General features: G+C 44.3%; 1 protein-coding gene across 3 annotated transcripts in view; it reads right to left on the bottom strand.

Moving 5' to 3' along the window:
- Positions 1-1,084: 1,084 nt before the first annotated feature.
- Positions 1,085-21,954, bottom strand: part of cicb (capicua transcriptional repressor b) — a 34,983-nt gene continuing 14,113 nt past the window's right edge. The window contains exons 3-22 of one of the 3 annotated variants that reach the window (XM_070834692.1): positions 13,570-13,719; positions 13,253-13,424; positions 12,568-12,679; positions 12,283-12,465; positions 12,042-12,174; positions 11,746-11,924; positions 11,236-11,374; positions 10,115-10,212; positions 9,464-9,995; positions 8,993-9,100; positions 8,195-8,334; positions 7,877-8,037; positions 5,332-5,522; positions 3,697-4,173; positions 3,254-3,603; positions 2,984-3,141; positions 2,731-2,891; positions 2,208-2,342; positions 1,597-1,728; positions 1,085-1,446 (exon numbers count right to left, since the gene is read on the bottom strand). In XM_070834692.1, coding sequence (XP_070690793.1) covers positions 1,157-1,446; positions 1,597-1,728; positions 2,208-2,342; positions 2,731-2,891; positions 2,984-3,141; positions 3,254-3,603; positions 3,697-4,173; positions 5,332-5,522; positions 7,877-8,037; positions 8,195-8,334; positions 8,993-9,100; positions 9,464-9,995; positions 10,115-10,212; positions 11,236-11,374; positions 11,746-11,924; positions 12,042-12,174; positions 12,283-12,465; positions 12,568-12,679; positions 13,253-13,424; positions 13,570-13,719 — 4,001 coding nt within the window. In that variant the 3' untranslated portion in view covers positions 1,085-1,156. Of the gene's footprint in view, positions 1,447-1,596; positions 1,729-2,207; positions 2,343-2,730; positions 2,892-2,983; positions 3,142-3,253; positions 3,604-3,696; positions 4,174-5,331; positions 5,523-7,876; positions 8,038-8,194; positions 8,335-8,992; positions 9,996-10,114; positions 10,213-11,235; positions 11,375-11,745; positions 11,925-12,041; positions 12,175-12,282; positions 12,466-12,567; positions 12,680-13,252; positions 13,425-13,569; positions 13,720-21,954 lie in introns of all 3 variants that reach the window. The other 2 variants (XM_070834690.1, XM_070834691.1) reach the window with 2 other exon arrangements.

Below are 21,954 nucleotides of genomic sequence, written 5' to 3'. Positions count from 1 at the left end.
CAGTGAGAACAAAACTAAGGACCAGAGTTCACTGCAATGATATGAGGAGTAATAATAATAACCATAGGAATAGTACAACAACAAACTGAATATGACAAAGTTAAATACAAATCAAATTAATTAAAAAAAAGTTAATAAAACTGCTTGGCAATAGAGGATTAAGGCCTTATCAGCCTGACCTCTACGACTAAGAGCCAGGATGTGCCCGTTGACTTTGACCCACCTCCTTCCTTCATGGCTAGCGAATGAGAGGCACAGGAATGCTTGGTTCCTACCTACTGGCATGTGCTAGGGTCAGTCGCGAGAAGGGAGGACTTGGCCAGACAGGTATTTGCAGGAATGATGGCACTGCCAGAAGTCCACTTACATTTCAGTCAATTTTTCAGTCTCTTCTGGTAGACCTCCCCTGAAGGTCTACATGTGAGCAATAAAATGGAGGAAAAGGTCTTTCCAGGTCCATAGTAATGAGTTCTCTTGTCAAATCAAATAGCTGTTCCAGCTGTCGAGGGCCCAGCCCCCAAACGTCAGCGGAAACAAGACAGTTAGTCTACATACAGCTTGTTCCTCGAGCAGACACTTAATGCTTTTACTGCTCTAACCCTACTAAAAACAAATATCAAAACATTTAACATCCTTGTTTCAAAACTGCTGACTTTTCACTGTCTCAGAATGGGTTGAGCAGGTCTCTCCGTCCAAAGCCAGGACCCGATCTTCTTCAAGGCAAATCAGTGCAGCTGTACACAATGATCCTTCGTTCACTGGCATCGATGGGAGTTTTCCCCAAGGTGATAAATACAGAGTGCTAATTCAAGTGTGGGGAATTAGGAGTTTGCATTGTGTGTGTGTGTGTGTGTGTGTCTGCACTGTGTTACGTGGTAGTTTGTGCCAATGGTTTTCACGAGTCCTTTTTTTGGTATAAGGGTCACAAATTACCATAAAAAAAGAAGAAAAACAAAATCCCAACATTGCATACAAACATCTCTCACTCTCAGGGCGTGGCTGCTGAGGATGGAAAGGAGTCAGAATGTGACCAGAAGAGAGTTCAGGCTGTGGGTTAAAAGTTTGTTTGTTTTTTTAAAGTGTGAAAGCGTGTAGGGGGTGGTAAAGGTGTGATGTCAACAGTCACTGATCCGTCGATCTAACTTGTCAGCATCCCTCATCTAGAAGAGTCCTGTGAATCACGAGGGTCCTCTGGGCTCGCCTCTGTCCCTTGATCCACTTCTTCATCCAGCTGGTCCCCACCTCCTTTCATACATCCTTCTCCTGACTGGGAGCCCGAGGGCCCGGGGAGGGGGCCGAGTGAGTCAGGGATGCCCAAACCAGAGACATCAGAGGGGGCAGCTGTCTGCATGATTTTCTGCCGGACCTCCCTGATCTTCAGCTGCAGACACACCTTAGTGGGAAATATATCAGAGTATCTTGTCTGGAAGGCTGCAGTGGCTTGAGCTGGAAAAAGAAAAAAACACAACCACAAATAAATGTCAGAAAATGCTTGTATGTATTGTGTGTGTGCGTGTGTGTGTGTGTGTGTGTGTGTGTGTGTGTGTGTGTGTGTGTGTGTGTGTGTGTGTGTGTGTGTGTGTGTGTGTGTCTTACCTGATGGAAAGAAGCCCTGTTCCTGGAACAGCTGCATGACCAGCGCTCTCCTCTGGTCTAGCGTTCGTCGCAGGGAGGAGTACGGCACCTTTTCAAACTCCAGTTCTGCCAGGATGTCTTCTCCATCTGGGGCTGGGAAAGGGACAAACGGGTGGAGTGGTTGAGTCTTCAGGAAACTAGATATAATAATGAACATCCTTGTTTATGTCGCTACAGGCCTCCTTTGACCAAGCAGGTCAAATACAGGAGAGGGTTGAACTTTTCTCCAAGTCAGTGATTCCTATCTGGCTCACATGTTACTATAATGTTTGGGATGTTCCCCTGTTTCTTATTGTTTTACTCATTAAAATATCCTTTGATGACATGTACAGTAAATTCTCACTGAGGTTAAAGTAACTAAAGTAAAGCCAACTGTGGAGGAGAAATGTATTTTCATGAACAATGTCATTTTTGAGATATCTAATAAGCACACAAACAAAAGCTCTCCCTCAACACAAGCTTTTCTTACACACACATCAAATAAAAAACCCCATAAAAGACCAGGAAAAAATGACCCGATTTGAAATAAATCTAGACAAAGTGTTTGTCCTCATGTCCCTTCTGTGTGTTACCTGCTCTGTCGAAGGTGAAGATTTCTCCCTCACACTTGGCGGCACTTTTAGGCGTGTTGGGCTCTGAGCTGCAGCTTGAGCGCCGCCGACTCTTTCTCTTAGGAGATACTTGTTCGTCAGTGGCCGAGTCCAAATCTAGAAGCACACAGAAGAAATGAATTTAAAACCCACAACACAACATGAGATTTATGTAAAATGACCTATTTTAGAGGTATCAATATGCTGTACAGCTTTTGCTAATTAATAAAATGTAAAATTATGCAACATCTCCTTAATGTTATATTATGATAATAAAACACATGTACACTTGTAACAGTGAAATTATCAGCGTGGATCACGTATCCATATTCATCAGGATTAAGCACTAAAACCTCTATAGATACACCTAAAGTCAATTGACCTCATAAAAGGTAGTTCTGCCTGTGCTTTCATAAACAACAGCAAAATGCTTGCGCAGTCACGTCAGTCACTGCAGCAACACTACAGTCAGAGGATCATGAAATGCTTAAACTGTGAGTGAAACCTGTAGAGTTCTTCCTCTTGCGGCGATAGCTGCCCAGGATGGCGCGGGGTGAAGTGGCCAGACTCTGTAGGGTGGGCGAGGGCAAAACCTCCTCAGGCCGAAACTCTGGCAGTTCCGCAAAGCGCTCCTCAAAATACACCTCTGACAGCACCCTGCCAGACCAACACACGCACACACAATATACAGTATATATACATAGTCCATCGAGAATTTCTGCAGCCGTACACCAAGAGTCACAAAGGTGTTAACTTACTTGTCCACAGAGTCAAAAGTCTTCTTAAGTGGTGGGGGGCGAGCTTTGACCTTTTTGGGTGTGGGAACATCTTTGTCAGTCTGTGGAGGTGGCAGAGTGGGTTCTGTGGCTGATGGAGGGGGGAGAGGAGAGGAGGGGAGGGACTCCTTCCATCCAGCCTGCACAGAAGTATTTTATACAAAGTCACACAGATGTTATATGTGGACAACAACTAGGTAGTTTCTTCTCACTGTGCTGGAGCTGAATGTCAGTGTGTGAGGGTCCCCTCACCTCTTTGGTGGTTGTGCTTTCCCTGTTGCGTGTGTCAGAGGAGTCCGCAGCACTGGAGCCCTCTGGGAGTCTGTCAGAAGATGGTGGCTCCTCTGGATGTGTTGATGGAGACCCCGTCTGCCCTGCCAGCTCAGGATCAAAGGAGAAATGACTAGCGGCTGCAGCTTCTCTCTCCTTCTCCTTTTCCCGTTCTCTCTCCCTCTCTCGCTCCCTCTCCTTCTCCTTTTCTCTCTCTTTTCCTCTGCCGCCTCCCTCATAGCTGCCCACGGGGATGTTCGCCACTGTTGCCTTCACCTTCTGAGGGGTCCTGACTGGAAGTTGGGTTAGTTTGGGTGTGCCTGGGGTACTACCTGTTAAACAGAAGCATGAGGAAAAGATTAAAATATAATATCAGTAATATATGTCACTACAATGTCTGATGAAAACAATGCATGCAGCCGTACCAGGTGCTTGGATCTGAAGGGGAGGACTGCAGGGCCTTATGGACGCAGCTGAGCCACTGGGGGGTGCTACTGAGCTGCTACTGCTGGAGGTCTGCATGTGCCTCTCCAACTGTCTGTCCGAATGTGTCAGCAGCTCCGTCTGCCTCTCAGCCTGTCTGTCAGCTTGTCTGTCTGCAGGTCTGTCCAGAGGCAGGTGCCTGTCTGCCTGTCTGTCCAGATGGATCTGCGGATGTGGGTGTGTGATTGTGGTGGGGACTGCTGTGTGTTTGGACAGGATGTGGGGGGAAGCGCTGGAGGGACTGGAGACGGAGTAGACCACGCTGGGGGGCACTGCTGTCATGGAGACCACCCCTGTTGCCATGGAGACGCTAGGTGAAGGAGGGTAGATGGCGGTGACTATCTGGCCAGCGGAGCCTGAGGCAGGGGCTGAGGTGGAGGGTGATGGAGACTGAGCTGTGGCCAAGAGCGGTGGCTGACCTGGATGAAGGAAACAGGAGACCCAAGAGGCCAAATATTCTTTTTAGCAGATACTAGTAGAAGTATTCAAGAGATAATTTTAGCTCAGGGGTCTGCAATTAAACAACAAAGTTAAACTGTTAAACCTATATTTTTTTCAATATCCTTTTTCTTGATTTTTCAATATCTTTTGTTCTTCTGTTAATACTCATTTGCAAAATAATAAACTATATGTGCAAATATATGTTTTTGTGTTTCCAAACAAGACCAGAGAAGTAATTGATACATTATCCACACATTACAAATATACACTGGCCAACTTTATTCATGGTTGAGTGAAAGTTGTTGTGTCATACAGATATACGTTGTGGAATTAACACTGTTTGAATTTACAGAGTACTTGTTTAATTCATATTACATGGATTATATTATTCACATGTAAACTAATTTCTGAACCATGCACTGTTAAAACAGCTTGGCGCAGACATGCACTAATTCTGAGCAGGTTTTGACTATGTATAGTGGTGTGTTCACATTAAAATAAGTGACAGAATGAGGTCTACTAAGATCAGACTGTATGCATACAAAAGAAATGGAGAAGCTGTTCACAGCTGGGACAAATCAAACCAACCTGGAGATGGTGGTGAAAGATCTTAGAAAGCATAAAAAGTATTAAATCATAGGAAAAACCTTTTGACGTCTATTCATGAAGTTCAGTTAGCTATGGCATTAACAGTTTGATGTCCAACGGCCCCCATATTTAATCATACAGTCATACATCAACCAACAGTATATCATGACTGTAACTATGCAGTGCATATTGTATAATACTGGATAAATTAGGATGTACTATGGATCTTTTCTGGACACAGCTATTAACTGTGGTTTGCATGCCTCTCTTCATGTTGGTGCAGTATTAGATTTTATAAGATCATATTTATTGAGATTTAAATGAGTATTGTATGTACTATACCTTGTTATCTACAGTAGGTTTATTAAAAGAAAATGTAAGTGTTAATGTGAGCTATGACATGGAAAACTTTGTCCCTTTGGTCCCTATTTGCCTATAACCACAATTGTGGTTCACATAGCTCATTTCATACAGCACTTAAAAAGTCCTCAGCATTAACATATAAAGAACAGAGTGAATGAATGAATTCAGCTCTCCAAACCACTGACCTGCAATCAGTGGCTGAACCAGCGCCTGTCCAGGTGGTGCGATGGTTGTGAACCCGAGTGTTGCCAGGGGCGACGGAACATATGCAGATCCAGCCACTGGCAGGGCTTGCTGGGTAGTGGAAGAGCCTGTTGTCGTGGAGACCAGAGGCAGACTGGATGGGACCCCTGGAGGGGACTGGACATAGGTGATCCTGGATGGGAGACAGAAAAAGGAGAGGTGATTTCAGGAGAGAAATGCGAGTGCTAAAAATAAAAATGAAGAAGTCATAAGGAGAGTGAACAAGGGAAGGTGACATTTGTGTAATGAAAAAATATCAAGAAAAGGTGAAATAGATGTGACAGCAGGTGTTAAGGTACAACAATGAGCCAGAACAGAAATGAAGACAACAGAGACATGATTAGAAGAAAAGAGGAAGACCAAAAAAGAAGTGCTGCAGCGAGGGTCAGTGGGTGAGTGTACAACACAGTGAGCCGCACAGGATGACTAGTGCTGTGCTGTGTGTGTGTGTGTGTGTGTGTGTGTGTGTGTGTGTGTGTGTGTGTGTGTGTGTGTGTGTGTGTGTGTGTGTGTGTGTTTGGAGCTGAGAGGTAGTGTGGGGGCGGCAGGCAGAGGCAACTTGGGCCACCAGCAGCATGACTAACACATCCAGAATAGAGCTGCACTGCTACATCTGCACCCCTGCTGGAGTTTTTGTTTCTTGTATTGTCTGCTCGCTATGCTTCAAGAAATCTGGACATCCCTGCTGCAGGAAACAATACCACCTCAATCCACAAACGACAAGAAAAAGACATTTATTTTAGACAAAAATGTCCGTTTTAACAGTAATCAGTAAAAGCTTCATCAGTTAATACTATGTATGTACATAGAGCTTTTTATTTTTAAAACTTTGCTGGGCATGAACTGGCCCTTTGGAGAGGTGTTTCATTCTGAGATGGTTGAATAAGCCTTTTATCATCTGTCTAAAGGGTGAATATTGTTATATAATTTCTGTGCATGCTCATCCAAAGTATTTAAGTCCCCAATTGGACATTGATGGATGTTTACTACTTAACAGAGATTCTGAATCACTGCAAGTGCCACAAGTGGCTTGCTGTCTTCCACTGAATTACCGCAGGAGTAGTATACTCTAAAAACAAATTGCTACAATAGAAAGCACATCAGTAAGCCAATAATGGTGCTTAAAGCTGGTCCTACTTTTCAAATATTTTTTCATGTAATAATACCCCCTTAATATATATATATGTACACAGGACATGTAAACAGCACACCGTATCCAATTTATTTCTGAAGCATTACGCAAATCCCTTCTTGGAAGTCAGATTTAACTCATGCAGAAACAGAAAATATTTGGCTCATGCAACCTCAGCTATGACGCTGAAAGAAACAATAATGGAAAAACTACTGAGATCAACAGTAACCCAGGGTGGGATAAGTGATGCTGGCATATGTTCATAAATGGGTGCCTGTTTGTCAGAGCTGAGTCAAGCTTCACAAGCTCTGGCATCTGTTTATAGTCCCTTTCAGACATCTGATTTGTAACATTGTTGGGTTCATCCATCTGTTACAGAAATAGCTTTTGGGCTTTCAAACACAAAACTCCATTACAGATCGCTCCAAGTCCATTGAAACACAGAGAGCTGCAGTCCAAGCAATGAGGGAGACATCATCAAGGAAGAGGAGCCTTCATAGAGGCTCCCTACAGTGATGAAAATTAACGGTTCATCCTCACGGTTTGATTGTTGACCATCTGCAGTGCTGCGATCAGGCATGCCCCTGCTTTAGTAACCACGGTGGTTATTGTAATAAATTGAATTAATTACACACATTTATAATGCATGTCAACAGCACAAGAACTATTCTCATCTGAAATGAGAAAAAACATCTCTTCCAACTTTAAAATGGGCTCATTTACACAGTATTTTGTATGAAAAAGGGTTTATTAAACAGTTTTCATTTCCTTGAGCATATGCACATACATGTAATACATGTAAAGTGTTCTACACAGCTAACTGAAGAAGGCAGCAAAAGTTATGCGTTTAGATTGTAACATTTAGTGGTCTGAATGCATTGATGTGAATTCACTGTATTTAGACCACCACCAAGTAAAAAGAGTTTTCAAATGCTACTGTTACTTATGCAGAATACCCGAGCCACTTTAAAGAAAAAATATACTATTGCAAACATGATAGCAAGATGTTACAATGATGAGTTCATTTACAGTGTGTTGTTTCAGCCTTCCGTTAGTGGCAGGTAGGTGGTTTTACCCTCATTAAAATAAAAGGGTGGCAGTTACAGAAGAGCAGTTCACAGTCAATTTAAAAGAACTGTTGTGACTGAAAACTTATTGGCACTAGTTTAATTTGTTCTGCTGCACTTAAGTCATGTCTGTCAGTCTGTTGTGGTCTGTGTATATACCTTGGCAGATGTTATTATGTCACCACTGGATGCCCCAGTGCAGAACGAAAAGCACAAACAGGTGGTGTAGTAGGTTCAGGAGGTATGGGATCTATGTTCATTCTCTTATTCCAGTTTGTACTTTCCTACCTGGTAGGTGCTGGTGGCAGCAGTACAGCCTGGGAGGGGGCTGATCCTGGAGCCACCACAGCAGCTGTGCCCACTGTTACAGGGAAGGGGCTGGCAGGGTGGACTGCTCCACCCTGAGGCAACTGGGACTGGACCACAGGCATAGGAGCAATCTGGATGATCTGGAGAGGCATGAAAAGATGAAAGCATAAAGAAAGGAACATGAAAAATACACATTTATGAAAGGGCAGTGCAAGTGGTGAGCTAATGGATTGTTTTTACTTCGCGTTACTGAGAAAACTGACACAATCTATACTCTCCAGTGAAGTGCTCACTGACCTTGCTTCCGGTCTGAGCACCGTTCTGTACAGGAAGAGGTGGAGCCACAATGGGAAACTGCTGGGCAGGGGCGGTTGCAGTCCGAACTGTTGCCATGGGAACAAGCATTTTACCCTGGAGCACCGGAGACTGTGTTTGCACTGAGGCAGGGACAGAAAGAGGGAGAATGGCCATATAATTGGGAGTCACCACAGAATAATGTACTTGAGGCCTTGTCTGCTTTGCCTTACTGTCATGATTGCTGCTTTAATTTCTTATTTTATTGGTATTTTTCAGAGGTTGATGAATTTCACCGTAGACCCACATAATGTATAATTTATCTTTTTGGATTTACGAAAATGTAGGACATCTCTGATCCAAGCCTCATGGGATGGAGGGCAGATGAGATCGAGAGGACTTCCAGCTAAGCAGTATCAGTCATTTAGCCAATGGGGTCAAGAAGGCCACATGGTCTGCTTTAACTTTCGCCAGGACCACTGTACCTCGTATTACTCCAAAGAGCGCTACTGATGAACTGGATCAAGGGGCACCTGAAGTACTCTTGATAATGTTTCAACACTATTGGACCAATAGTTATGAAGAGATTGGCAGGATAAAAACATATGAATCAGCTAGGTGGGAGCTTGTCAACACCTGTCACAAACAGTGTTAATATCAGGATACATTTTTCTGAGTTTTGTTCAGTGAGTACAGACTGATATTAAATTGGATTAGACCGTGTTTGGCACATAAAGATGAGGAGTGGACCCAAAGAAGAATATCATCCCATAAATAAGGCTGCTATTGTAAAACACTCACCTCTAGGTCCAGGGCTCACGACTCCCACCGTTGAGCTGGACGTATATCCTGTCAGTGAACTTGTACCCTGTTGCTTTCCATTGGCCAAGGACATGTGTGTGGGTGGAGCTGTGGGCAGGTTGAAGATACTGGTTGGCTGGCTGAGCTGCTGAGGTGGACTCTTGGGGTTGGCAGGTAGGGTGGGCAGGATGTACTGAACTTGTGTGATAGCCTTACCCCCAGGGGGAGCTAAGGAAGAGGCGGGAAGGAACTGGGGCTGAAGCAGGGACAGAGGCAGGGGCCCGTTGGTTTGGTTATGCTGTGCTGAAACAGTGGTGTGCTGCTGGGATAGTTGAGGCTGGGGAGGGGGGGTGATGAGCTGTACAGCAGGTTGAGCAGAAAGAGCCCCCCCTAACACCAAATTAGTCACAACACCACCTGGGCCCACGCCTGCACCTATAGGATTAGGTGATGATGAAGAGTAGTACCCACCCCCTGTGGCTGCAGCCCCACCTCCTGAACCAATCAGAAGTTGTGGCTGCTGCTGAGGAGTCAGGGACTTCCTCTCTGGTGGATGCGGGCTGGATGACGTTCCTCCATCTCTGGGTTTGCTGGCGATAGGGAGCGGTGTGCTGATAACAGGACGCATTACATTGGTCACCACTGTAGAGGCCACCCTTACAGCACCAATGCCCAGGAGAGGACCTGCTGATGAGGATGGAGGGCCGCCAGCTGGAGAGGTAGCGATGACTGACTGGCCAGAGGAGAGGGAAAGAGAAGTGGCTTGCACTCCTCCTCCTCCTCCTCCTCCTCCTCCTCCTCCTCCCTGCCCTCCAAATGCGTCCTTACCCTCTCCTTCTCCTCTTTCTTTCCTCCTGTGTTCTGAAAACCCTCCCCCTCCTGGCCTCCCCTCGTCATAACGCTTGCTGGTGGGGTAAGAGGACAATGAGACACTCCTGCCATGAGGGGTATGGTGCGAGGAAGATGATAATGCAGAGGAGCAAATAACTGGAGCAAAAACTCTCTGAAAAGAAGGACAGACATTAAATTAAATTGAGGGCAAATACTTGATAAATGATAAATCAGTGTTTATGACACATTGAAAAGCTCAACAAGTGAAAAATTATTGTTCAAGCAAGTTACCTTCCGATCAGATTCGTCTCCAGAACCATTCTCACTATCGCTGTCTGTCACCCGCTCTTTACACTTGAGGTCTATGGAACTGCTAGGATAAGGGTCCTCTGTAGTAAAGAAAAAAATACACTAGAGCTACACATTTCTTGAAATCTAAAATCCAATCAAATACTGTCTGAATCAGCTCTCACTGCCATCATATTTGTAAAATGTGTCATGGAAGTGGTTAAAAAACGTAACACAGTTAACGCACACTAACTGGCGGACCGTGGTCCAGGTCTGGACACAAACGCCATCCTATACAGACCCAGACCTATTATCAATAAATTATATGGGGATTTTAAATTCGACGAGACGCTTCTATTTTAACCGGCGCAGCTTTTCTAGTGTTTACGGTATTGGTTGAGCAGATCAGGAAACGCACAGACCAATTGCATTCGAGTTAAGCCATCCCACGTGATGCTACTCAGCCAAAGAAGTCTCTGTATTCCAGGCGTTAAACATTGCCGCTCTGCTTACAGACAACAGTTAAGAGGTGAGGGACAAACGAAAAAGAAAAGAGACGAAAAGCTGCTGCTAAACTTTTTTATGAACTTTATTTTAAGATCCACAGTTATTCAAAAACTATTCTATTCATTTTCTGTTATTTCTAAATGCAGCCCTTCTTTTACTTAATGAGACAAGAACGTTGTACCTATCTACAGCATTATGTATCTGTTTACTTAAATGTTAAGTGACAATAAATATTGTCGAAATGTTTTTGAATCATACTGAATTTATTTGATTTGACAGTCAGTTATTGATTACATGCAGATGTTGATACAACTACTAGGCTACATCAACATAAATCACACTAACTCAAGTTAGACATTATGATGTTCCGGACCTTTGCTTTAATACATTTTCTCTGACTGGACCTTTTTGAATTTTAGCTGAATAACCATGCTGTAGAGCATCACTGCTGACATTATTTATTAAAAGGTGGATCTTTTGTACCATGGAACAAGATTTCGACATGCAGTTGATGGAAGTTTCCTATGTGGGTCAGTGACACAGGAGGAAGCTTATTAACACGTTATATCACTGACCAAACATTTGGTTTCATGAGCAGAGCAGGTCTGATTTCTCACCAATGACATCATCATCTCCCTCCTCCTCACAGATGACCATGCGCTCCTCGTCACTGGTCATGTCCTCGCTGACCCCCCGCTGTGACTGTGACAGGGGTGGGGCATGACTGGAAAACTGGCTGCCGCCATCCCCACACATCTGAAAAAATAAAGTAGAGACCCAATATCAGAGACACTTTTGAAAGAACTTAGAATGGCTGTGACTTGTCCTTAGTGTGTGCCTTATAATTAGTATATGCCAGGGGTATCAATGTGTCTACTTTCTAGAGTGTGAGATGCAACAATGTTAAAAAACTTTTTCCCCATGTTTGTGAAAAGCAAATCTGCCAGAGAAAATAATTTCTGTTACAATGACTCCCCTGGAATACAAACCAACTTTGTTTTTTAATTAAGTCATGTTATAAAAACACTGTTCATGTCTTCTGCAATGATTATGGTTTCCAATTTTCAATTTGCAAAGTATGAAATCCACTTTCCAGGTCTATGAGCCATGCACCTCTCCTCTCTTACCTGTGCCAGTTCTGCCAGGGCCTGTGTATTTCCCCTGTCACCGCGCTCCAGGCTGTGCATGGCACTTTGAGAGAAGGCGCGGGGACGGGTAAGCTGGCCCACATGACTATCTCCTGTATTTCTTTCAGACACACCCACCAGACCTGGACCAACCCCCTTCAGCTCTACAGAATGGGGCTCTATCAGGGGGCAAAAAGAGGACTGTTGAAGGACTACAATGGATAAGAATACTGTTAAGGACTGAAGTTACAAAAATATGTATATGATGTATATTATGAGAGCTGAGTGAAACCAACCTGTGGACTCAGACATGCTCCTTTCTCTGATGTCTTTGCCCCCTGGGACCCCACGGCCTTCGGAGCTGGACTTCTTCCTGTCTTTGTTACACCACTTCCAGTCTGGGTGGGCTTTAAAGTGAGCCTCTTTTACCTGCAAACAGGAGGGGGGACAACAATTAGAAAAGAGGATAAACACATTGTATATGTACTACTTACTCTTTACTGTTATTACGTGCTGTCTGAAAATGCAACTGCATACCTGGAAGGCCAAATCATGGTACTTCTGTTTCTCCTTAGGTCCCAGAGCATACCACCACTCCCCAAGAATCTTGCTGACTGTCCTATTGTCCTGGTTTGGGTGCCGCTGGTGCACCAATGCGCGATGGCGCTTACTGAAAATCATAAATGCATTCATTGGTCGCCGGATGTGGTCCTTCTCCCTCTGAAACAATGAGCAAGAAAGATAAGACATATTACATGACACATTTTAGTAAAAGGAAAATTGAGAATTTTGATGTTCTGGTGGGAGCACTGAAATGACTACTTTTCCAGGGCTGCTCTTATCTCCATCTTTGGGCAGCGCACTGAGGGACTGAGTGCGTCTCTTTACTGGTGATGTAGAGAGGGGCTGCTCTGGTACAACTCCTGGGAGGAAACTGAAAGGAGACAAAAAACAGCCCTCTGTTTGTGATCTTTATTAGATATTTTCTTTGGGGACAACACACACATGCAGGCTTGCACTTAAAGCACTACATTCACTTTCCCGCTTTAATACTTAAAAAATACATTTTCTCATTCGTAACGGGTATTACTTATCTCAGAGCTGCAAGTCTATCAGATGTAGACACAGAGGACAAGTAGTTCATCTCCCAAGAGATACATCAGCAGATTCAGCAGATAGCTCATCCATTTCAATGGCTGACAGCCTGGCCACTGCCTTTCATATAGTGATAGAGCCCAGAGATGGAATGCTTTTGTTCCCATCTGCTTTGTTCTGGCATTGAGCTCTTCTGCCCAAATTAGCACGAGGATACAGGAAATATCACACTCCTTTACTGTATGTGTGGGTACACAGTAGCACTCAGAAATTTACTGTGAAGGCTGACTCGGACAAATACATAACCACTTTTATATACAGACACTGATAAAGGTGTGTGCAGAGTGTCTCTTTATGTGTTCACGTAACCTCACAGCTTCACAAATAAAATCAATGTAAAACAAAAACTTACGGGTCATCCACGTCACTCTCTGTCTCACTGTCAGGCCTCTCCCTCTCTGCTTCTCCTTTCTCCTTCTCTGGGGGCGGCTCATCAGAGGGGGGAGGCCGGGACAGGGGACCTCTCTCTACAGTGGGAGGTATCTCTGCAGGCTCCAGTGACAGCGCTGCCACCCCATGACACTCTGAGGTAGAACAACAAAGAGCTACTTGTTCAGGACACAGTAAACCATACATTAAAAACAATATCAAAATCTGCAGAAATTTGCACAAAACTGATTATAACACATTTTCAGCAGCCATTGGGGCAGACATAAATGTATTCTGTACCCGTCTTCAGACTTGCTGCTTGGGGGTGGTTGACTGGGTGCTGGCCCTCTCCTGGCTGAGACGGAGCATCTGATTGGGTGGGTGCCAGGAACGGGACCAATGAATGCCAGGGGAAGACTGGAACTGACCGGGGCTCTACATTGGTCCACACTGCAGAGGAAAACAGTATTGTTTATTACTAACAGCCAACACCACCAGACGTCAATAACTTCAAAAATATGCTTCCCTGCTCAGATATCACATTCAAAGGAACCAGGCCTTCTTACATTCTGAGATTCAAGATGCTATTTCCTTATTTGGGGAATCAGTGTCCTCAGTGCAACACTCTCACCAGAAATGCATTCCTACATCAATCACCAACTCTAATCATTTCGTAAAATTAGTTTGCAGTGCTACCATGCATATTTTTATTTATGTTGGAGTGATAAAACTACAGATAAACAGACAGATTAGAGCCCATTTGTTTTACAGTAATTCCTTAGGACGCACAACACTAGTCTTTAACTTTAGCCATCTAAAAAGGGACTGGTTTTCATCTGGCACACTAGGTGAATTCAATCAACCACCTGGCAGAATAGAACACCACCACTACTTTGGCAACTACTGTGAATATCAGCACTGACACAGTAGCACACCTCCAGCCACTTAACTGGTTAAATCACTCCAACAACAGCAGATGTACAAAAGGACTCTCTGTTCGCAGTAACAGGCTGGATGGAGAACAGAAGCTGGTACACTCTGATCTTCCATGAATTCAATGGGGACTGAAGTAGACATATTATCTTTATTTCCATTACTGAAATGAAATCTCTTAATAAAAAGGATGCTTCTCTCTAAAACTTAATAGTAACTAAATCAGTCCCCTGTTCTCTGTTATTAATTCAACACTTCAGGGCTGCATTATGCTACAACTAAACAATAATGAAATATTGCTGTTTGTATAAAGATTTGATAAGAAAAAAAGATACTGCAATATCATACAATCGGCAAGGTAAGTGATATTGACTAACCAAACATGCTTAATCCTTGGCGGAGATACTGAGGATTCTCTGATGAGAACATGATTGAATGAAATCCTTGATGATTCTCCCAAAAAAAAAAATAATAATATGTCCTTTTAAAAGCTCTCTTTTACAACACACAGAAATCCAGGCAAGGAACCATCTGTAATCCAAAATTTCGGTCTGATGTTGCTGGGAAGCTCACAGATGACGACAAGTGCTCAGTGGTGTCAGAATCCGTTTCATCCATACAGGTTGCAGTCATCATTCACAATTACCACTAAATCATCAACTTGCATCATGAGGATTTTAAGATGTGGCCTAGAGAGGTAACCTTTTTTTAGTTCCAATGTGAGTAAAAAAAATGACATATGTCTGTCAGGTAGAGTCCATCTCTTCGTATCGCAGAATGCCGCAATCTAATAACGCACACGGAACATTTAAACATCAGTGGACAAAATGTACGATAAACGACTACAATACAACACAAGATTTAAGTTAAACCTGTAAAAAATGCAACAGTGTATCAACGACCCACTGAAACGATGATTATGATCGAAGGCAAGGTTCCTCCTCCCTTTGGTCTAATTACCCCCGATGCCCTCTCTCCCTGTTTGTTTACATTACTACAGCAGCTTGGCCATGAAGGGGTTAACAAGGCCTTGAGCCCATCCACGGCCTGGATTAAACTACCCGTCCGAAAACTACGCAGTCTTTCTGGGCCATGTCAAACCTAGCGCTGCGCTACAACACAGCTGCAGACAGGTGGGCTCGGCGGGTATTAAGAAGCACACAAAGCTCCAAAGTAAAACAGCTGAAGGGCTGCTGTAACAGGGCACCGTATCGACCAGGCTACACAGCACTGCAACAAGCAAATTGGGGCGATCAAAGCTAAGGTGATTCGTCTACACGAAACCTGGAAGAGCGGTTTGAGAATCTGCTTGTCCTCCAAGTGTGCACTGTTTACTTAAACGTCGACTTCAACACTTGCTGATTCATATAATTAAACACAGAGACGCTAATTTAGCTGCCTCTAGCAACAACCGGAGCCTTAAGTGCACCACTCCAAATAGGACCAACCTTTCGGGAACGCCCCTGGTCGTGCACCCACCGCACAGACTGAGGCAAAAGAAATGCAATTGTTCTCATGTCTCAACTACAAAGGCGTATTGACACGTACTGGCTGCCAAAATAATCCGGAGAAGACTGTTTGACACGTGCATTACACAAAATGCTAGCTTGTTTTCCCCATTACCTGGCCACAAAATTGTACCTTTCACCTGTCTCAACCTGCCAGCTAAGTAAACACCTGCCAAGATCCAAAAATCACCTATAGGAGGATAGCGACCACCTTGTCTTTATCCGTGTTTACTACGCATGACCAGACATCGTTGACTGTAAATCTGGTGCATTCATCCATCACCCAGCTCTAACTAACCCGATATCCATCAGTCAGATTATCAAGAGTGCCACCAAACACCGTGGTCTCTACTCCAGGCTAACTTAGCGGATCCCTGGACAGTCAGTAATTCACCAGCTCCTCTCTTACCTGGCCAATCTGGCCACAGACCTGACGTTAGCTAGCAACTGATGAGTCTACAACACAGCGATAAAAGCGACCACGGTGAGGAGAGGGGAAAGAGAGGAGCAGATGATCCGCAGTTGATGTTTTTCTCCTCAAGGCAGCAACGGAGTGACTGGTTGAAGATGCCCGAATACTGGACCCGGACCCGACGGAGGGGGGCTTCACCAGAGGCGATACAGTACGTTGGGTTAAAGCCGTGGATGTGGTCTGTCCGTCTGCAGCAGGTTAGCTAGCCACTTCGTGCGGACGACATCGGCGCGCACACCGTCCACTTCGGTTAATACTTGGTGCTACGAGTGTTGTTTTGGTCCCCTGAAGTCCTCGTATCGCATCTCCACAGCTCCCGGCCCGAGCTTACTCCCTTATTTTTGTCTCGGTCTCTCTCTCGCAAGCCTTGGCCCTTTCTTTCTCTTTCCCTCCCTCTTCCTCTTGTTGTAAACTAGGCTGCTTGCCCCCCCCCCCCGTACTCGCCCCCCTTCTCGTCCTGTCAACCTCGCCCAGCCTTGTCCCGCCTTCCTCGCTGAATCCCACTCGGCTATTGGCCAGGACAGCCACATGTCATCTACCCGCCGCGAACCCTGATTGGTCGGAGTGTGCACTGGAATGCCAGTCATATGCAAATTTGACCCGGCTTTACATCAGCGGCTCTTCTTACCACAGAAATGTAACTTATCTCAACTACACAATACACATCATTCAGAAATGTCCACGTAGCTCTATTTTACCCTTAAAGAAACACTACTTGGCGTTCAGGCTGTGCCTCATAAATGTGTATTTTTGTGTTTCTTTCAGGAGGCCCACCCCAGGCGCCTGTCATTGGTGCAGGATTCGTAGTAAACCTTGACTGATGCGAGAAGCCACGAATCAAAAGCCGACACTCAGATGTAGGCCAACCAATGGCTTAACAGAGGTTAGACAAGATCCCTCCCTCTTACAAATGCTCGGCTAAAGCTTTAATACCGATGAAGACCATTCAATGCAGGAAGGCGCTAGTGAGCTATCTACTGTTTACTTTCCACGCTGTTTGTGGTCTTTCTATGCTATCTGCTGAGAGGATGGATGATGATGAGGGCTCTGGGGTCAAGATATCAATACACATCCACACCCATTAAACCAATACTAGTATGCATGGTCATTCTGCATGTTTCCCCAAAGTTGTTGAATGCAAACAGAAAGACTGCATTATAAATCAGCAATATTCCCTTATGATATGGATTACAAACCCTTTCTCTGGTAATGCCACACCGCTAACACACACACTGAGCTAACAGTAGAGAGCCAAATGATGTAATTTTCCGCCATAAAAAGCCCTTTCAAATCCCCAAACATTTTTCCATCTCTCCATCATGCAAATGTGAGTCCTCCAGACAGAATTTTAAATGTTCTGATGCAACACTCATAGGGACAGGGAGAGAGGGAGAGGAGAGGGATTGAAACCAGGAGAGTAGGGGTGTTTAGAAAGAGAGGGAAAATGGGTGGACCGGGCTGAGAGTGGAGAGGACCAGAAGGTAAAAATAGACTGAGAGTCATTTCAGCAGGAGAGACAGGGAGGGAGGGAGGAGGGTGGGTGGAGAGAAAACAACTTGTAAAAAAACAGGACTACTCCTAAAGGGAGGAAGGACATGGGGGGCCAGAGATGGGGGAGAAAGAGGAAGACAAAGGGAAAGAATTTAAAGATACCTATATTGTTTCGGGATAACAGAAAGGAAGAAGACATGTACACATGATATAGTTTCCCGTCATACTGTATGAGTCAAAAAGTCATGCTCAGTTTAGCTCATCTACCCATAAGACAAATACAATAGTGGGAGGGACTTAATCAGCACTAACAGCCAGTCAGCTCATCAGCAGCTTGAAAACTGACCAATAAGGTTGTGAGAGCCTCTGGCAGCCCTATCCTCAGTAGTAAAAAAGTTAACCCTCTTGGTTCTGGGTATAACTTCACCGATAATAAACACTGACAATCCAAATTCGGTTCTGTGTAACTAGACTGGAGAAAAGAGAAATAATACTGCAGCAGCTCAAACACAAAAAAGCACTTATGCATTGTGAATAAGCACCACCTCAATATGCCACTCAAATCTTGTGAGCCTTTATGTGTTCAATCTGTTGGCATCAGTTAAGCATCTTGCGTCATGTAAAAATGTGGGGTGATTGTCTGTACTTCTTTTAAGCCTGGGTGTTTCCACAATGAGTTCCACTAATAGGCATAAGAAGAAGAGATGGAGACAGAGAGAGATAGAGAGAGAGAAAGTAAGAGATTAAGGCTTATCAACTGAGCTCTCAACAAGTCAATCCAGCAAACAGTGTGTTAAGCGGAGGGAGTTGGACAGCTTGGCTGTGTGAGTGAAAGGAAAAAGAGGGTGAAAGAGGGAAGGGTGGAGATAAGGGATTACTGTGGCTTCTCAGCGGTTACAACCCTGGATAAACATTACAAGCCCTTAGTAATGGCCTTCATCTGACCAATTATTGAGAGCAGAGTAATGAGTTAAGATAAGACAATTTGTTGACTGTATGTGAAGTTGGAGGAAGGAAGTGAGGTAGCCATGAGATACTGATGGGAAACCACAGAATTTCAGAGCCATATGTCATATGTATAAAGATAAGCAGTGAAGAAGAGTAGGAGAGGTGTGAAAAAAACAGAAGGAGAGAAATTCCCCCTCAGCTGAGCTAAACTAGCTCTCCCTGCTGCTGTGCTGGCAGTGCAATATCTGTGTAGGTGTTCAGCAGCTTTCATTGGCTGTCTCCTCTTACCAACATCATGCTTTTAATGTGCGTATGTATGCATGTCTCTACCCCCCATTTACATCTGTCAAGCGCCACGTGACCTCACACAAGAAACTTTTCCTCCTCCTCTTTACCTACACTGGCACCATGCAGGCGGAGCACCGCCTTCGCTCACCCTCCCATCCCGTCTCTCTCATCCCTTAATTCATCTTCCACCCCTGTGCTCTGTGTCTCTCCCTCCCACAACCCACCATTTGTGCCGTCCAATTATAACTCGATCCACCAGTCCTTTGCAGTTACCATGGCAACAGCTATGTTGGGCACAGGCCCCTGTGTCGCACGTGGTCACCAGTCTGCCACTGACCATCACCGTCTACTGCATCAACATAAAGTTAACATGTCATTCTTACATGGCTTACGGACACCCTGAGGGATGGCTTTGTGGTGCACAGGCAGGAGAGACACTGCACTTGATGATGGCTTTGGCTTTAGTGGAAGCAAAAAAATAACACTGCTATTCCTCATTTTACTCAGTGTTGCAAAGAGACAACCCTACCACTGAGTGTTGAGAAGAACAAAACAACAATTACTGGGAACTGTTTAGCTGTTGTTGCTCACAAGACACACTTTAGTCTGTGTGGCTACATATGCAGATTCACTGACTCTCCTCCCAAGAGTGAAAAATTAGCATTGGGAAAAGTACATGGAGTGAAAACTTCACACCAGTGTTTGGAGACCCAGATCACTCCATCCACTGTGTGAAAAGACTTGTAATGTATGAGTTTGGCCATCTGGGGGCACTACTAGCCTGCAGATAAATGGCCAGCAGACGGGCAGCAGCAGAAAACCAGTGCAAAGACAGTGGAGCTAAAGATGCAGGGAAAAGGAGAGGAGGAGAGTGGTACGAAGGAGAGAAGACAAATTCCTGAGCTAAATAAAAACTCTTCTCATTCCAAAGTTTGGGATGTGAGGAATAAATGTAAACCATGATCTCCTAAGAATAATGAATGTGGGTTCAGCTGAGATCCTGAGGAAGCAATAAAAAATCTGAATATCGGCCTAACTTTACGTGCAGTCAAAGTGTTGGAGTCACCTCAGACTAAGGAGTCCGACTGCACCAGTGCATTTTGAGAATCTTCCCAAAGCATGATTCACCCAATAGGAAATAGGATTATCATTGCACATGACTTTTGTGGTTAGTCTTGAGGGCTTCCCATGTGCTTTGGTGCCAGTCTAGATGGCTGCGTGATCCAGATGTGGTTGTTGCCATGGCCAGGGAGGATATGCAGGGCTTTAAGCGTTACGTAAAGCAGGGGCGGGAGGGAGTGGGGATGTTATTCCCGGGTATCCGTATCCGGGTAGACCAGGATGAAGAGAGCGAAGTGGAGAGGAGGGGAAGCAAAGCCACTGCAATGCGATGGAGCAAAGGGTTAAAACGAACGTGTCATAATTTTTTAGAGAGAAAAATAAAAAATGAGATGGAGAACAGCGAGAGCGAAGAGAAAAAGACAAATCCAAGAGCAAAATAACGGTGCGAAAAAGTGTATTCACGTGTACTTAAGGGAGTGTGACATGTTTACTCAGTGTTGCACAAACTGCGTGTGCATGTGAGAGAGCGGCACAGAGCAAAAGAGAGAGAATTCTGCGCACATAATATTATGGAAATACTATATTGAAATTTTACTTGCAATCATTCATTGCTGTGAAATATTGACATTTGAGTACTACCATGGAGACATACATCTTAAATAACATATCTCTGGGACACGCACATTCAAGATGCTAAAAGTGCAATAACAGGTTTTCTGTTGGTAAGACAATGCCGCTGATAATAATTACGTTCACAGGCATAATCATGCAGCACAGTATGGGAGATGCAGAGCAGTTTCACTACGTGGTCATACAGTGAAAACTGGTGTTTCTGATGAACCTTAGGTGTGGATACAAGAGAACAAACACAAAACATTCATTTGAGACCTTTATAGCAACAAAGTCATCTAGGTCCTTTCTATAAAAAGGACATCATGCACACTTTCTTCACTGACTTCGGAGCTGGATTGATGAAAGACGGCACTCAAGAATGCCACGCTGTCATGAGTAAAATAAAGATTTTCTAAAAAACTGCTCATAATAAGGTTTGTAATTTTTAAAATGACAGAAAACAGTAGTAGGAGTGGAAATGGGTGCTGTAAATAAGATTGTGCAAAAGGATATTTGACCTGGAACACTTCAGTCACTGCTTGAATAATTTAGAGGAAACCCTCCGATTATCCAGGATCGTTTCTGTTTTCAGGGAATGTTGATGAAAACACCCAGGACAGAAGAAGATGGAGCCACCACTAATGTGCTGGTGTGTAAACACATGTGTGCATGCCGAAGTTCCTCCTCTCTAAGGGGAAAGTGACACAAGCACACATGCCACAGCCTCACAGCCTCACACACACACACACACACACACACACACACACACACACACACACACACACACACACACACACACACACACACACACTCACAAACACACAGGCACGCACACACACTCACAGGGGCTGCTATTTCTATTTGTGAATATTCTGTGTTATGTACAGGCTACATCAGTGTCATGTTTGCTTTGTTGCCATGGCAACAGACGTTTGGCGCTCACACATCACATCCGGTGCTCAATGATTGACGCTTGGTTACTCCGTCTCATACACACACCAAGCAACACACACGTGACACTATTAAAAAAACACGGTCTCATCCTTCACCTTGTCGCTAACAGTTTTCTGCCTGCTCCTTTAACAGTTTTATTCTACAGGAAGTTACAGGGGTGCTTAAAAAGACATTTGATTTACTCAGTCATTAGTACGTCTGAGGTGGGAAAACACATACATGCAGAGAACATATGCACCTTTGTCTTAAAAGAGTGTGACAGTGTCAGTTATGGTGCATAACTGAGCCAGGTAATTGATGCCTTATTTCTGTGTGGATCAGTAATAACACACACTATACATGTGCATGTGTGTTTGAAATAGACAAGAGAGGAAGAAGTCACTTGCTACTCATTTCTTAATTGTATGAAATATAATT

This window comes from Pempheris klunzingeri, chromosome 8 (assembly GCF_042242105.1).
Source record: "Pempheris klunzingeri isolate RE-2024b chromosome 8, fPemKlu1.hap1, whole genome shotgun sequence".
NCBI lineage: Eukaryota > Metazoa > Chordata > Actinopteri > Acropomatiformes > Pempheridae > Pempheris > Pempheris klunzingeri.
This window is presented reverse-complemented; position numbering and strand designations above follow the sequence as displayed.